General features: G+C 45.0%; 5 protein-coding genes across 6 annotated transcripts; 3 read left to right on the plus strand and 2 right to left on the minus strand.

Annotated features, from left to right (window-relative positions):
- Positions 1–6: 6 nt before the first annotated feature.
- Sirt4 (Sirtuin 4) lies at positions 7–1062 on the minus strand. The gene is made up of 2 exons (XM_002056758.4): positions 900–1062; positions 7–823 (listed from the first exon to the last, which is right to left on the minus strand). Exons 1-2 carry the CDS (start codon positions 1060–1062, stop codon positions 75–77), a joined length of 912 nt encoding a protein of 303 aa, XP_002056794.1. The 3' UTR covers positions 7–74.
- A 311-nt stretch (positions 1063–1373) lies between these two features.
- LOC6633384 (RNA-binding protein 25) lies at positions 1374–7472 on the plus strand. 2 transcript variants are annotated; one of them, XM_015170067.3, is made up of 7 exons: positions 1374–1511; positions 1853–1941; positions 2052–2290; positions 2893–4069; positions 4668–5574; positions 6251–6867; positions 6953–7472. In XM_015170067.3, the coding sequence occupies exons 2-7, from the start codon at positions 1879–1881 to the stop codon at positions 7046–7048; spliced, it is 3099 nt and encodes a 1032-aa protein (XP_015025553.1). In that variant the 5' UTR covers positions 1374–1511; positions 1853–1878; the 3' UTR covers positions 7049–7472. The 2 variants fall into 2 exon arrangements, with proteins under 2 accessions (XP_015025553.1, XP_015025554.1); XM_015170068.3 differs by having other exon boundaries at positions 1404–1511; positions 1842–1941.
- Positions 7473–7825: 353 nt separating this feature from the next.
- Rab18 (RAS oncogene family member Rab18) lies at positions 7826–9076 on the minus strand. Its single transcript, XM_002056760.4, has 3 exons — positions 8884–9076; positions 8243–8675; positions 7826–8170 (listed from the first exon to the last, which is right to left on the minus strand). Exons 1-3 carry the CDS (start codon positions 8940–8942, stop codon positions 8069–8071), a joined length of 594 nt encoding a protein of 197 aa, XP_002056796.1. The 5' UTR covers positions 8943–9076; the 3' UTR covers positions 7826–8068.
- A 32-nt stretch (positions 9077–9108) lies between these two features.
- RpL35 (Ribosomal protein L35) lies at positions 9109–9988 on the plus strand. The gene is made up of 3 exons (XM_002056761.4): positions 9109–9243; positions 9439–9575; positions 9644–9988. Exons 1-3 carry the CDS (start codon positions 9241–9243, stop codon positions 9873–9875), a joined length of 372 nt encoding a protein of 123 aa, XP_002056797.1. The 5' UTR covers positions 9109–9240; the 3' UTR covers positions 9876–9988.
- Positions 9989–10586: 598 nt separating this feature from the next.
- LOC6633387 (microtubule-associated protein RP/EB family member 1-like) lies at positions 10587–12167 on the plus strand. The gene is made up of 2 exons (XM_032440527.2): positions 10587–10854; positions 11080–12167. Exons 1-2 carry the CDS (start codon positions 10719–10721, stop codon positions 11754–11756), a joined length of 813 nt encoding a protein of 270 aa, XP_032296418.1. The 5' UTR covers positions 10587–10718; the 3' UTR covers positions 11757–12167.
- The last annotated feature ends 245 nt before the right edge of the window (positions 12168–12412 follow it).

A 12412-nucleotide genomic window follows, 5' to 3' on the forward strand; every position in this document is an offset into this window, starting at 1 on the left:
AGTAAGTTAGTTAATAATATGTCAACAATTTGTATTACAATAAAAATAAACAATAAAAAAAAAATGGAGTTTGCCTAGGTTGTGGCACGATAATCGAAGAGCTTGGGTATCACATCGCCACACTTGGCCGAGATTTTGATGTCGGCCAAATGATCCGCACGCGTCTCCCCAATATTGACTATGGCCACCGGCAGGTTAAGGTCCCTGGTCTGGAGCACAATGCGATAGCCGGAGAAGACCAGCAGACTGGAGCCAAGCACCAGCAGGCCATCGCTGTTGTACACCATTTTGGCAATCGCATCGAGACGATCTCGAGGCACACAGTCGCCAAAGAATACAATTTCCGGCTTAAGATTGCCGCCACACTGCGGACAGGGGGGTATTTGAAAATTCTCAATATATTCAGCTGGTATTTCGACATCGCCATCGGGCCGTATCATGTCGGGCGCATCCTTAAACGCCGGATTCAGTGCGGTTAATATGCTCTGGAACTCGTGCCGATCGATGCGATATTCACAGCCCAAACACTTGACCACATAGCCGCTGCCATGCAGCTCCACTACGCTCTTGGAGCCGGCCTTTGTGTGCAGACGATCCACGTTCTGGGTGACCACCGATTGGATGCGCATCTCGCGCTCAAAGCGCGCTAGCGCATGATGCGTACCATTTGGCTGGGTGCTCGAGAAATTTGGCCAGCCCACAAAGTTGCGGGCCCAATAACGTTTTCGCACACTGGACGATTTCAGGAATTCGATGTGCTGTATGGGCTTGTGATTGGTGCGCGCGTACAGGCCAACGACAGCAGAGCGATAGTCGGGTATGCCTGCAGACGGGGGAAAACAACAGTTAAATATACAGCGAAAAGCCTGCTTAATGGTGGGTCAGCCTCAGTCCGCAACCTGATTCTGTGGAGATGCCAGCGCCAGTGAGCACCAAAATGTTTGGTTTCGACAGCAAGAAATCCTCCAAACGCTTTATGTCATCGTCCAGCACTGGTTTGTGCTGGGGCACATATTGTTGTTTGATAACGCTGCGACATCGCAGCACAGCACTCAGACGCATTGTATAATGGGTTGGATATATTTTTCAAAACAAAACTATACTTTATTTGTTTTCTTTTTTTTTTTTAGCAGCAGAATTGCTTGCTACGCAGCTGCTAAATGCCAACACTTAGTGGCACGAAGGTGTGACCGTAGTTTTAATTAAAATACTTTGTGCTTGCTTTTTAACGAATTTCTAAATGATGCTGTTATAAAATCTCGTATGTTAAATAAAATTGTATTTGTGTTTGTATTTTTGCCAACAGCTGACACTAATTTTTTTTTTTGGTATTTCTCAACACCAAGTCGCGCCGACTGTCAACGCACAACGACTGCATTGTGTATATATATCGCACGCGAAACGATAACAGCTGCGCTTTTACGGTTTCTCATCTCTATGTGGCAGCGGCTGCAGTGGTGAAAATTTGAGAACAGCCTTTTTTACGTGTAGTTTTTTTTTAAATTGCATATGTATGTACAAATTTATACTCAAATACGATATCGCGGCGGGCAGACTTGAACACGTGTAGTGTACTTGAATGCGCACGCACTTTTAGATAGCGAAACTAACACATATTTGCCTTAAAACCACAAATATCGTACACGATTCACGTTCACTTCAAGACCCGTGTGCTTGTATCGTGTGTGCATGTGTGTGTGTGTGTGTGTGTAGTGTATGTGTATGCTTGCGTGCGACTGTATATGTGTACGAGCGTGCATGTTGCGTATGTGTGTGTGTGTGTGTCTGAATGTGTCGGCTTTAATTTACACGCACCCCAACAACAATATACAAAATATTAGTATTTAAACAGGAAGGCAAAACATAAGGAACAACAAAATGTCATATCCACCGCGAGCGCCGATGCCGCCATATATGAATGCATCGATACCACCGCCGCATGTAAGTATTTATTTTATTTTTATTTGTGAATTTTTATTTTTTTTTTATTTTTGCAAGCAAGATGCTGTGAAAATGTTTTTCAATTTGTTTTTATTTCGTTGCCCACCCAGCTGATGCCTCCGATACCCCCGCCACGCAGCTACCGCAACTCGGCGACGATCAGCTCACAGCCAACAGTCTATCATAGGCCGCCGGAGCCGCAGCCGCAATTCCGTGGACCTGTCATCACCGTCTTTGTGGGTAACATCAGCGAACGAGTTCCGGAATCGCTGCTCAAGCGCATCCTATCCGCCTGCGGCGTTGTCATCAATTGGAAGCGCGTCTCCACTTTCGGATTCTGTGAATTCGAGTAAGCCAACCTTTAAGCAGCTCCTTGAAGCTATTCGAGTTGCTTCTGCCTATAAGACAATGTGCACAGAAGGCGACTATATATATTATTGATCCGTATCGGCAACCGACTCGCTATAGCCACAACCGACTGTCCAACTAGCCTCTCTCCTGTCCTTTTTGATCCAGGCGCATCCCATTCTCTGTTTGTCTGTAAGGGCATTTAATCTTCGGTGTGCCTTTTATGTTAAAATCTGCGTTATGTTATTGTGACGAAGAACATTAACAGTAAGGTGACTCTGTTAACATAGCATAAAATATGCATTCGCAATGTTAAACAATGCTAACTTTTCTCAAATATTTCACAACATAATAGAAGAGACTTGTTATATGTTAACAGAGTGACATTAACAGAACAAAAAAAAAATAATGATGAAAAATCCTAGTTTTATCGCACATAAACAAAAATGAATTAAATTAAAAGCCATGTCTTAAAGTTCACTAACACGAATTTGTTGAAAAGTTAACAGTTCTGTTATTGTGACGTTAACAGCATTATGTAAACATAATATTCTGGAACAAGATGTTAAATTGAATATGCTGTTTTTCCTTTACTTCCTGCAGCGGTCCCATTGCGGCCATGAGATCTGTGCGTCTGCTGAGCGAACTGGAGATTGATGGTAAGAAGCTGGTGGCTAAGGTGGATGCAAAGAACAAAGTGCTAATCGAGGATTACAAGGAGAAGGAGTGCAAGAATGGCGAGGGCGGACCCAATGCCATGGACGAAAAGACTGAGGACGAGTTCGCGACCAGCCAAATGCACGAGCTGCTCGAGGAGCACAAGCACGAGTTCGAGGGATTTGATGGCACGAATCGCGGTGATCTATACGGCAGCAGCAGCAGCAATCGCAACAAGAAGACGCGACGCGGCGAGGATGACATCAAAATCAAGTCCTTAAACGACAATGCGCTCGAGGAGGAGAAACGCAATCTGATCAGCAGCGAGATTGGCAAGTTTCGCAAGCGCGCCGAGGCCGACGAGCATCGCAAGGAGCTGGAAAAGGAGAAGGAAAAGGAGAAGCAGCTGGCCACCAAGGAGAAGGAAAAGGAGCGCGAACGCGATCGCGAGCGCAAAAAGCAACGCGAAAGCGAACGCAAAACGAGCAGCAGCAGCGGCAGCGGCAAGCCTCCAGTCAGCATCGGCGCCAGCAGCGAGGTCGAGGAGGTGGTCGAGATCATCGAGAAGGAGCCCAGCAAGGAGCCGAGCAGTCGCAGCCGCAAGGAGTCCATTGTCACCATCGATGTGTCGCCGGCGCGCAAGGAGCACAAGGAGCGCAGCAACAGCGACTCGCACAAGGAGAGCAGGCGACGCGATCGCCGCTCCAAGTCACGCACCAAGGAGCGCGATCGTGATCGCGATCGTGAGCGCGAACGTGAACGGGAGCGTGAGCGTGAGCTAATGCGTGAGCGCGAGCTCCGTGAGCTGCGCGACAAGGAGCGTGAACGGGAGCGCGAACGCGAGCGTGATCGCGAGCGTGAACGTGAGCGAGAGCGTGAGCGTGAGCGCGAGCGAGAGCGCATCGAGATGCGCGAACGGGACAGGGAGCGTGAGCGTGAGCGCGAACGCGAGGAGAAGATCATCAAGCCCGTGCGAGATGCACGGCGCGAAAAGGAAATGGAGGAGGAGATGCGCGAGCGCAAGAAGGCCGAGAAGAAGGCACGCGAAAAAGAGGCCGCCTACCAGGAGCGTCTCACCAACTGGGAGATACGCGAGAAGCGCAAGGCCAAGGAGAATGAGAAGGTAAACATCACATTTCCATATAGCTAGACAATAGGGAGCGTCAATTTGAGAAGATAAAGACAAATGTCATCTTAGCATAGGAATAATGTTTCTTCAGTTATGCTGCGAATGACACTTGCTTCAACTTAATCCGGTTGATTATGGCCAGATAATAGAGAGATACTAATGTCATCTTAGCATAGCAATGTTTTGCCAATTATGCTCTTATGACACTTGCTTAAGTTAAGTTTTTTCCAAGATTGGAACAAACCTTTTATGAAAAACACAAGCGAAATTTTGCTTACAAATTCTTTTCTCTGAATTTTTCTATTTCAATACTTTTGAATATCCAATTCGAAGAAAACTTGAAATTAGACGAAAGAACTTAAATTTTAAATATATTTTGCTTGGCAGCTTTTCGCATTTGTGTAAATTTTCTTGCATGCATTTTAGGCAAATGTCATTTGAGCATGATGACAATGCACTTTCGGGCATGCGACAGAGAGGAAGCAAGATTTTTAATTATTGCTAAAACTCAACGCCATCAACTAATTGGCTTTGGGCAAATGTCATCTTAGAATATGCTTAAGCTTTTAATTAATAATAAAAATCATTGCAGTATCGCCACAAGGAGCTGATGCGACAGGAGGAGCGCGAGAAGGACGCCAAACGACTGAAAGAGTTCGTCGAGGATTACGATGACGAACGCGACGATGTGCTGTACTACAGAGGCCGCGAGCTGCAGCAGCGTTTGGCCGAGCGCGTCCGGGAAGCCGATGCCGATTCCAAGGATCGCGAAAAGGAGGCCGACGAACTGGCCGAACTGAAGAACAAAATCTTTAGCGGCGAATTCGAGAATCCGTCACAGGAGTACGAGAAGGCGCGTCGCGAAATCGAAAAACTCTACGAGCCGCGCATCCTGATCAATGTCAATCTGGAGGCGCAGCGGCGCGACACAGAGCTGCAGCCCCTGCAGCAGCAGCAGCAGCAGCAGCTGCAGCTGCAGTCGGATAGACGCAAGCCACAGCTGAACGATGACTATGATAGCCGCGACAGCGTTGTCGGCGGAATGGCGGCTGCTCAGGCGGGGCATGTGCATAAACCGCCGCCCTCGGAGGATTCCATATCGACCAATGATGAGCGCGCCTCCATGGCGGACACGGCCTCGAATGCCAGCGGCTACTCGCATCTGAAGAACAGCAACAACAACAACATCAGCAACAATAACAACAACAACAACAACAATAACAACAACAACAACAACAATAGCAATCAGGCGGAGAGTGTGAGTCGCCAGAACAGCGAATCGAGAGATTCGTTGGCCAACATTCACACGCCCACAATGAACGCCATGGACAATGATCATGGCGCGTCCGCGTCTGCCTCCGCCGTGACCATGCCGATCATCTCGCTCACATTGGGCAACAATCTCAAAAAGAAAATGATTGAGGCAACCGGCGTGTTTGTCAACGACGACGACAACGACGAGAACATCAATCCCAAGAAGCGCAAACTTGTGCCGTTAGGTGAGTCTCCCACCAATCTCGGGCGTATATATATGCATCCGCAGGCCTCCTAGAGAGCACCTTCTAGGGAATGTTACCTGTCGAACTCTAGCGCCTTCAAGGCGCGAATGATTCTCCAACAAAAACCACGTTTTGATAGTTGATAGACAACTTGTTCTTAAACCTAAACCAACTTTCGTTAAGAGATAACTAACTTAAGAGATCGCTTGCGTGCTCTTTTAATTGCTCTGCTTATTAGGCTTAAGAGAGAACGTTGTGTTTGATTTCGACTAAGCCTGGTGAATTGAGCATAGACCAAATCGCAAAAGTGTGCTCTCTTTGCTTTCCACGCATCATGAAGAGAGCCAAGCTATGGCTTATACATATAAAGTTCGTGTGTGTGGAAATATAACTTGTATTATTATTATAACGCATACATATATAAATTCCAGTCTAGCCCACAAACGTAAGAGAGCGCTCTCTCTCGCTCTCTCGCTCTCTAATTTCCACGCAGCATAAGTAGCCTAAGCTGTGGTGAATATATATATATATATAGTGTATTTCACCATAGCCGCAGGCCAATGCATATACAAAATGCCTGTCTTGCAGACAAACTTAAGAGAGCGCTATTTTTGGCGGCACTTAAGAGAACCAAATGCCTTTAAGAGACTTATGCAATATTTGTTGTTTATTCCAGATTACGATGACAATATAAGCAATAGCACCACGTCGATGAGTGCATCCCAGACGGCCGCGGAGCGTCAAAGTTCTGCTGTATCAGCGGCGACAGCTGCTGCCGCTGCCGTTAGCCAAAAGATAGCCAATGCCGGCGGTGGCGGTGCCGGCGGCGGCGGCTCTGGTTCAACATCCTCCGGGTCGCTGGGCAGTGGAAATGGTGGCAAGAATAGCGGCCAGCATGGAAAGCATGGCAGCAGCAGTAGCAGCGGCGCCGGCAGCGGTGGCGTCGGCGGCAAACACCATGGTAAGAATGATGCAGCCGCATCTGCGGGCAGCGCAGATGCTGCCGCGACAAACACCAAAAAGGATGAGAATGGTGCAAAGGTGCATGATGAAAAACGCCGCCATATAAAAAGCATTATTGACAGGATACCCACACAAAAGGAGGAGCTATTTAATTATAAGCTTGACCGCAACGAGATCGACAGCGGTCTAATGGAACGCAAAATACGTCCATGGATCAATAAGAAAATCATCGAATATATCGGTGAGCCGGAGCCAACGTTAGTGGACTTTATATGTTCCAAAGTATTGGCCGGCAGTCCGCCCCAAAGTATACTGGACGATGTCCAAATGGTAAGATCCACCACACTCAACTCACCATTGCTGCAAATTTATAAACAGTACTCTCTCTCTCTCTCTCTCTCTCTCTGCCACACAGGTGCTGGACGAGGAGGCTGAGGTGTTTGTGGTGAAAATGTGGCGACTGCTCATCTACGAATTGGATGCCAAAAAGAGTGGCATCGCTGGCAAATAGATGGCAACGTGGTGTATAACAGCGACCGATCTGCAGAGAGGTTGCAATACTTTAAGTTACATTTGTAATGCCTAGACACTATACAGAAACGAAACAAAAACAGAAAAGAAAAAAAAAAAAACTAAAAAGTAATAATAATACGATAAACCAAACACTATGATTATAGAAAGTGTACATACATAGCGTGTGCGGCTGGAATTGTTTCGCTTATGAAACGCGCCGTCACCAATTTTGTCACCTTGTGTTTTTAGAGATAATTGCAAAACAGAGAAACAGAAAAGAAGATTCATCGATATGTAAATACACTCACACACACACACACCCACACACACACACACACGCACACAAACAAACCAACAGCAATCAAATTGAATGAAAAGCAAATGAATAACAATCGTGCTCCATGTACATTTTTCTATCTAAACATCGTTTTTTCTTTTTGTCTACTACTTTTGCGGTAATTAGTGTACAATGTATCTTTTATTTTTTATTCTTTTTTTTTAATGAAAATTAGCGCAAAGAGCTTTTGACTTGAAGCAATGTCTTCATTTAAGATTTAATAATAAAAGGAAAGAAAAAAAAAACACACAAAAGTAAGCCTTAAACCTATGTTTTTGCTATGAGAGGTTGCGAAGAGAGAGAGAGAGGCACAATTGTGCGCTCTTTCTGCGCAGCGTGGTGAGTTGGGAATAACGGGGCGCTATCGCTCTCTTTCGTTTGCCGAAAATATATAAAAACATTGGGGCAAATTATTGTTAGCCAATTGCATTAATTTATGGGATAGTTATATTTACAGTTGAGGTACATTTAACATTCTGTGGTATTGCTTACCGAACCGTTTTGATTTTTGTTTTTTTTTTTCTTTTTTTTTGGTTTTTTGTTTAGGGATATGTGAGAAAGCATTTATGCTAATGAAGTTGAAACGTTTAAATAAATACACGCTAGAAATTTATCAAAATTAGTTATCGAATAGCGATAAAAGAAAAAAGAAAAAACCGAGAATGAAGCACAGGGCACGCATCAACAATAACACGTTGATGGAGCCGAATCCACATCCTGGACATTGTCTATGGTCATGCCGTTCGAGGCATTGCCGTTGCCAAAATATTCGGAGGAAACAATCTGCATAGAGAACATATTGAAAAAAAATGAGTATACATTTGAGTATGCAAAATGATAAAGAAAAGAGCGCACCTTCTCTACAATATCCTTGAACACATCACTAACGTACTGATCACATTTGGCCGATGTCTCGATAAAGAGCGCACGATGCTTGCGCGCAAATTTGCGACCCTCCTCACGATCCACGACACGCTCCTGATCGATTTTGTTGCCAACCACAATAATCGCTATGTTCGGATTGTCACTGTAGCTGTCCAGTTCGGCCAGCCAAGCCTCCAGTTTGACCAGAGATTCCCGATTTGTGATATCATAGACGAGTATGGCGCCCAGCGCCTTGCGATAGAAGCTGGGCGTCAGGCTGCGAAATCGTTCGGCGCCCGCTGTGTCCCACAGTGCAACCTTGTAGTCTATGCCATCCACATTCATGATGGCGCTCTTGAAGTCCATGCCGATTGTGACGTCATGATTGTCATCGAACTTGTTCTCAACGAAACGACGTATTAGGCTGAAATAGGATCAAAATTAAAATAATAAAAAAGGGCAAGCAATGGGCTAAACTTTGGAGTCGAATGCGAAATACGCAAAACACATGAATGACTAAGTGCTGTAGAGCCAACCTCTATTTAGGTATTGTTTACATGCGTGTATGTGTGCGCATTGGAAATACGCAATTGAAAAACTGAATTGGAATTGGAATTGTGTTGATTGCTTGCCTGGATTTTCCAACGCCGCTCTCACCGATGATTAGCAGCTTTATAGCTCTGTCAGCCATGATTTCAATTTGTTTGTATATCTGTTACGTTTTGTTTTTACAATTCGTTCATTTACGAGTGAGCTTAAACAAATTGTGGAATTGCTTTGGTTGTGCGGGGGCTGTGGGCTGGATATATTGGCGTTGCCGTACTGTCGCTTAACAGCATTGCTCCACAAACAGCAGTGCTGAGCAGCATTCTAGTGTTGAAAAGTGGCACAACTGTCATGTGTCAAAATCGTCTGTTTGTTTTCGTGCACAGCCCTCAATCGCTTGTGCGACCCTAGTTCTTTCTTTTTTGACGTGACCAGCGAGAAAAATGGTTGGTACCGAGTTTCTGTGAATTATAAATTTTTAAAAATAAAACACATCCGTGCATAAAATAATAAAGAAATGTATGAAACACGAACCGAACTGTGCATATTTATAGTGTGATATATTATTTTTTGTGTGTGCGCGTTCGAAACGAATTGTTAACTAAATTGTTGCAAAATTCCATTTGGCTCTATTCTCACAGGTGAAGATCAAGTGCTCAGAGCTGAGAACCAAGGACAAGAAGGAGCTCACCAAGCAATTGGATGAGCTCAAGAATGAGCTGCTCAATCTGCGCGTGGCCAAAGTCACCGGTGGAGCACCCTCCAAGCTGTCCAAGATGTAAGTCCCCCCCCCCCCCCCTCTGCCCCTTCTATTTTCTTGACTAATTTGTTTTCGTTGAATTGCAGCCGCGTTGTGCGCAAAGCCATCGCTCGCGTCTACATTGTGATGCACCAGAAGCAGAAGGAGAATCTGCGCAAGGTGTTCAAGAACAAGAAGTACAAGCCTTTGGATCTGCGCAAAAAGAAGACCCGCGCCATGCGTAAGGCCCTGTCGTCGCGCGACGCCAACCGCAAGACCCTTAAGGAAATCCGCAAGCGTTCCATCTTCCCGCAACGCAAATATGCCGTCAAGGCATAGATTTAAATGCAGCAACAATTGTTGTTAATAACTAGTGTGCGCTAAGAATATTCTCCTGAAAAAGAAAAACAAAGCAAAAGGAATAAGAATAAAACCATTTTTTTTAAATGTGACCAACCATGTGTATTTGTGTTAAACCAAAAAAAAAGCCCGCGTGTAGTGCGTTTTTTTTCTCCAGTGTTCAAAGCTGTCGAAACGCTTTCCAAGGAGCTGCCAGGCAAAGCAAAGAGAGAGGCCAAAGCTTGGCAAGTTTGAACATAAAGCTAACAGCTTTCGCGCCTTAGCTGCAATAGCTGTCAAGAGCATGTCTACAGCTTAACAAGAGGTCGTCAAACGTTTATCAAAGAGTTAAACGCTTTTTATGTCACTGAAGCTGAGACTTCTGCAAAAGGCCTTCATTTAAGAGCAATGACCTTAAGCTTCGCTGGAAAACGGCGTTTAAGAGAGCAAATTAGGTGTAAAGCAGCACACGAGCCTTAGCTTTATTCTGTGAATTTCTTTTGCACAGTTTACAATACTGACAATAAGTTACGCTGCCCATCGAAGGGTTAACGTAGCGCACACTGTCCCGCAATTGCTTGAAACTTTTGTTGACGATTTTCGTTACGATGCAGAGTTGGCTTTTTAGTACAGGCAGATATATATGTATATGTATATGGAGTTTAGGCAATGCGCCTTGAATATTAACTTAGCAAGCTGTGGTTGACTTAGGGACTCGGTGAATTTGGGAAAATAAATAAAACTCTCCACTAGTATAATACATATATATATATACATATGTATATATATATATGTATATATATATATATTGTGCGTAGAATCGATAAACAATAAGCGAACGCAATGGATCGAGGCAAAATGGCCGTCAACGTGCACTCGACAAATGTCTCATCGCAAAATTGGTCGCGTCACGAGATGTTGTCCTGGGTCAATACACAAATGAAAGCTGAATTCACAAAGATCGAGGAGCTCTGCACAGGTATGTCTCCAATTAAGCACCTAAAGATGAGCTTTGCTCACAAAATGCATAGCTCGATATTTTCTAACGGTCTACCGTTTTGCACGCGCCAAGTTCATTAATCGATAACACCTATCGGCCTGTTGCAATCGGTTTTTGAATCGTATTGCGCTTGCAACCATCTTTTTCTCACTTGATTTTCATCTCTCTCTCTCTCTGTTGGTCACACTTTTGTTGCACACACAGGCGCTGCCTATTGCCAATTTATGGACATGCTGTTCCCCAATTCGGTGGCCATTAAACGCATCAAGTTTCGGGCCAATCAGGAGCACGAATTTGTGCACAATTTTAAGCTGCTGCAGGCGAGCTTTCAGAAGAAGGCCGTACACAAGGAGATACCCATTGAGCGGCTGATCAAGGGCCGCTTTCAGGACAATTTTGAGTTCTTGCAATGGTTCCGGAAGTTCTTCAATGCCAACAACAAGGGCAAGGCCTATAATGCCTTGGCCGTGCGCGATGGCGTCACCATGGGCTTCGGCTCGAGCTCCGGCAACGGCTCCAAGGGTCCGTCGAACAGTGCACGCTCCGTATATAGCGCACATCAGGTGCGCACTCGCACATTCGTTAGTGATGCACACTTGACCTATCGAAAGGAGAAGGAGGTTATCGAGCTGGCCGATGATCAGTTCGATATGCATGGCGTGCTCCATGAACTGGAACGGGCCGAACAGGATCGCGATATGTATGTGTCGAAGCTGCGCGATGTGAAGGTCATTTGCGAGGAGAACCGAGATGAGAATCCGGACGTGGTCAAGAAAATACTCGAGATAATCAATGAGGATGCCATCGAGCCGTTCCCATACGCTAGCGATAAGACTTTTAATTCCGAATTGTTTGATCAGGCCAATGGCAGGCAGTGCTAGGCGCTTGCCCGAACAGCAAACAAACCCTTTAAACGCACACACACACACACACATGTAAACAAAACGCACTCACCACACATACTCATATGCAGAAGACACTCATACTCACCACACGCACACACGCACACAGGCACACAAGCTTCATATGGGCGTTGCGCAATCAGCTTGGACAGCAGAACATACACGGAACAGCTGAATTTAATTTGAATATTTGTTTTCTGTTCTCTGAAATATCGATAAAGATTAATGCTTACAAGTGTGCGCGTTCAGTTAGTTAACAACGTAACGGTTGTTGATCAAAAATACTTTTAACAAAACATAAACCACTCTTCAAATCGTTAGTAGCTATTTGATACAGCCAACGGTTGTTTAACTACTGAACGCCTGCATTATTTCGTGTTATGTGCATAACTTATTGTCTATCGATTAATTTCGCTGCCACTGCGCTAATATCGTGAGTTGTACCGTTAGCATTTGCAGCTATTCACCACACGCACCGGTTCACTCTAACCAATTGACATCGTGGTGAAATTGTGCTGACATTTAGGCTATTTTACAGCTATTTTTAATCTAATTGTTAAATTTACACTAATTGGTACAGTTTATATTTTGGCTATTTGTAGCGACTTCTGTTAAAAGTCGGGAATGTTGTGCTC

The sequence above is a fragment of the Drosophila virilis genome, chromosome X (assembly GCF_030788295.1).
Source record: "Drosophila virilis strain 15010-1051.87 chromosome X, Dvir_AGI_RSII-ME, whole genome shotgun sequence".
Classification (NCBI taxonomy): Eukaryota; Metazoa; Arthropoda; class Insecta; order Diptera; family Drosophilidae; genus Drosophila; species Drosophila virilis.

Excerpts from the sequence above, each read along its gene's own strand:
- LOC6633387 (XM_032440527.2), top strand. The coding sequence starts at position 10,719 with ATGGATCGAGGCAAAATGGCCGTCAACGTGCACTCGACAAATGTCTCA. Across the intron at positions 10,855-11,079 it reads GATCGAGGAGCTCTGCACAG|GCGCTGCCTATTGCCAATTT; the intron begins GTATGTCTCCAA and ends TTGCACACACAG.
- LOC6633384 (XM_015170067.3), top strand. The coding sequence starts at position 1,879 with ATGTCATATCCACCGCGAGCGCCGATGCCGCCATATATGAATGCATCG. Across the intron at positions 2,291-2,892 it reads TTCGGATTCTGTGAATTCGA|CGGTCCCATTGCGGCCATGA; the intron begins GTAAGCCAACCT and ends TACTTCCTGCAG. Across the intron at positions 4,070-4,667 it reads AGGCCAAGGAGAATGAGAAG|TATCGCCACAAGGAGCTGAT; the intron begins GTAAACATCACA and ends AAATCATTGCAG.
- RpL35 (XM_002056761.4), top strand. Across the intron at positions 9,576-9,643 it reads CCCTCCAAGCTGTCCAAGAT|CCGCGTTGTGCGCAAAGCCA; the intron begins GTAAGTCCCCCC and ends GTTGAATTGCAG.
- Rab18 (XM_002056760.4), bottom strand. The coding sequence starts at position 8,942 with ATGGCTGACAGAGCTATAAAGCTGCTAATCATCGGTGAGAGCGGCGTT. Across the intron at positions 8,676-8,883 it reads AGCGGCGTTGGAAAATCCAG|CCTAATACGTCGTTTCGTTG; the intron begins GCAAGCAATCAA and ends ATCCTATTTCAG. Across the intron at positions 8,171-8,242 it reads TCAAGGATATTGTAGAGAAG|ATTGTTTCCTCCGAATATTT; the intron begins GTGCGCTCTTTT and ends TTCTCTATGCAG.
- Sirt4 (XM_002056758.4), bottom strand. The coding sequence starts at position 1,062 with ATGCGTCTGAGTGCTGTGCTGCGATGTCGCAGCGTTATCAAACAACAA. Across the intron at positions 824-899 it reads TGGCATCTCCACAGAATCAG|GCATACCCGACTATCGCTCT; the intron begins GTTGCGGACTGA and ends CCCCGTCTGCAG.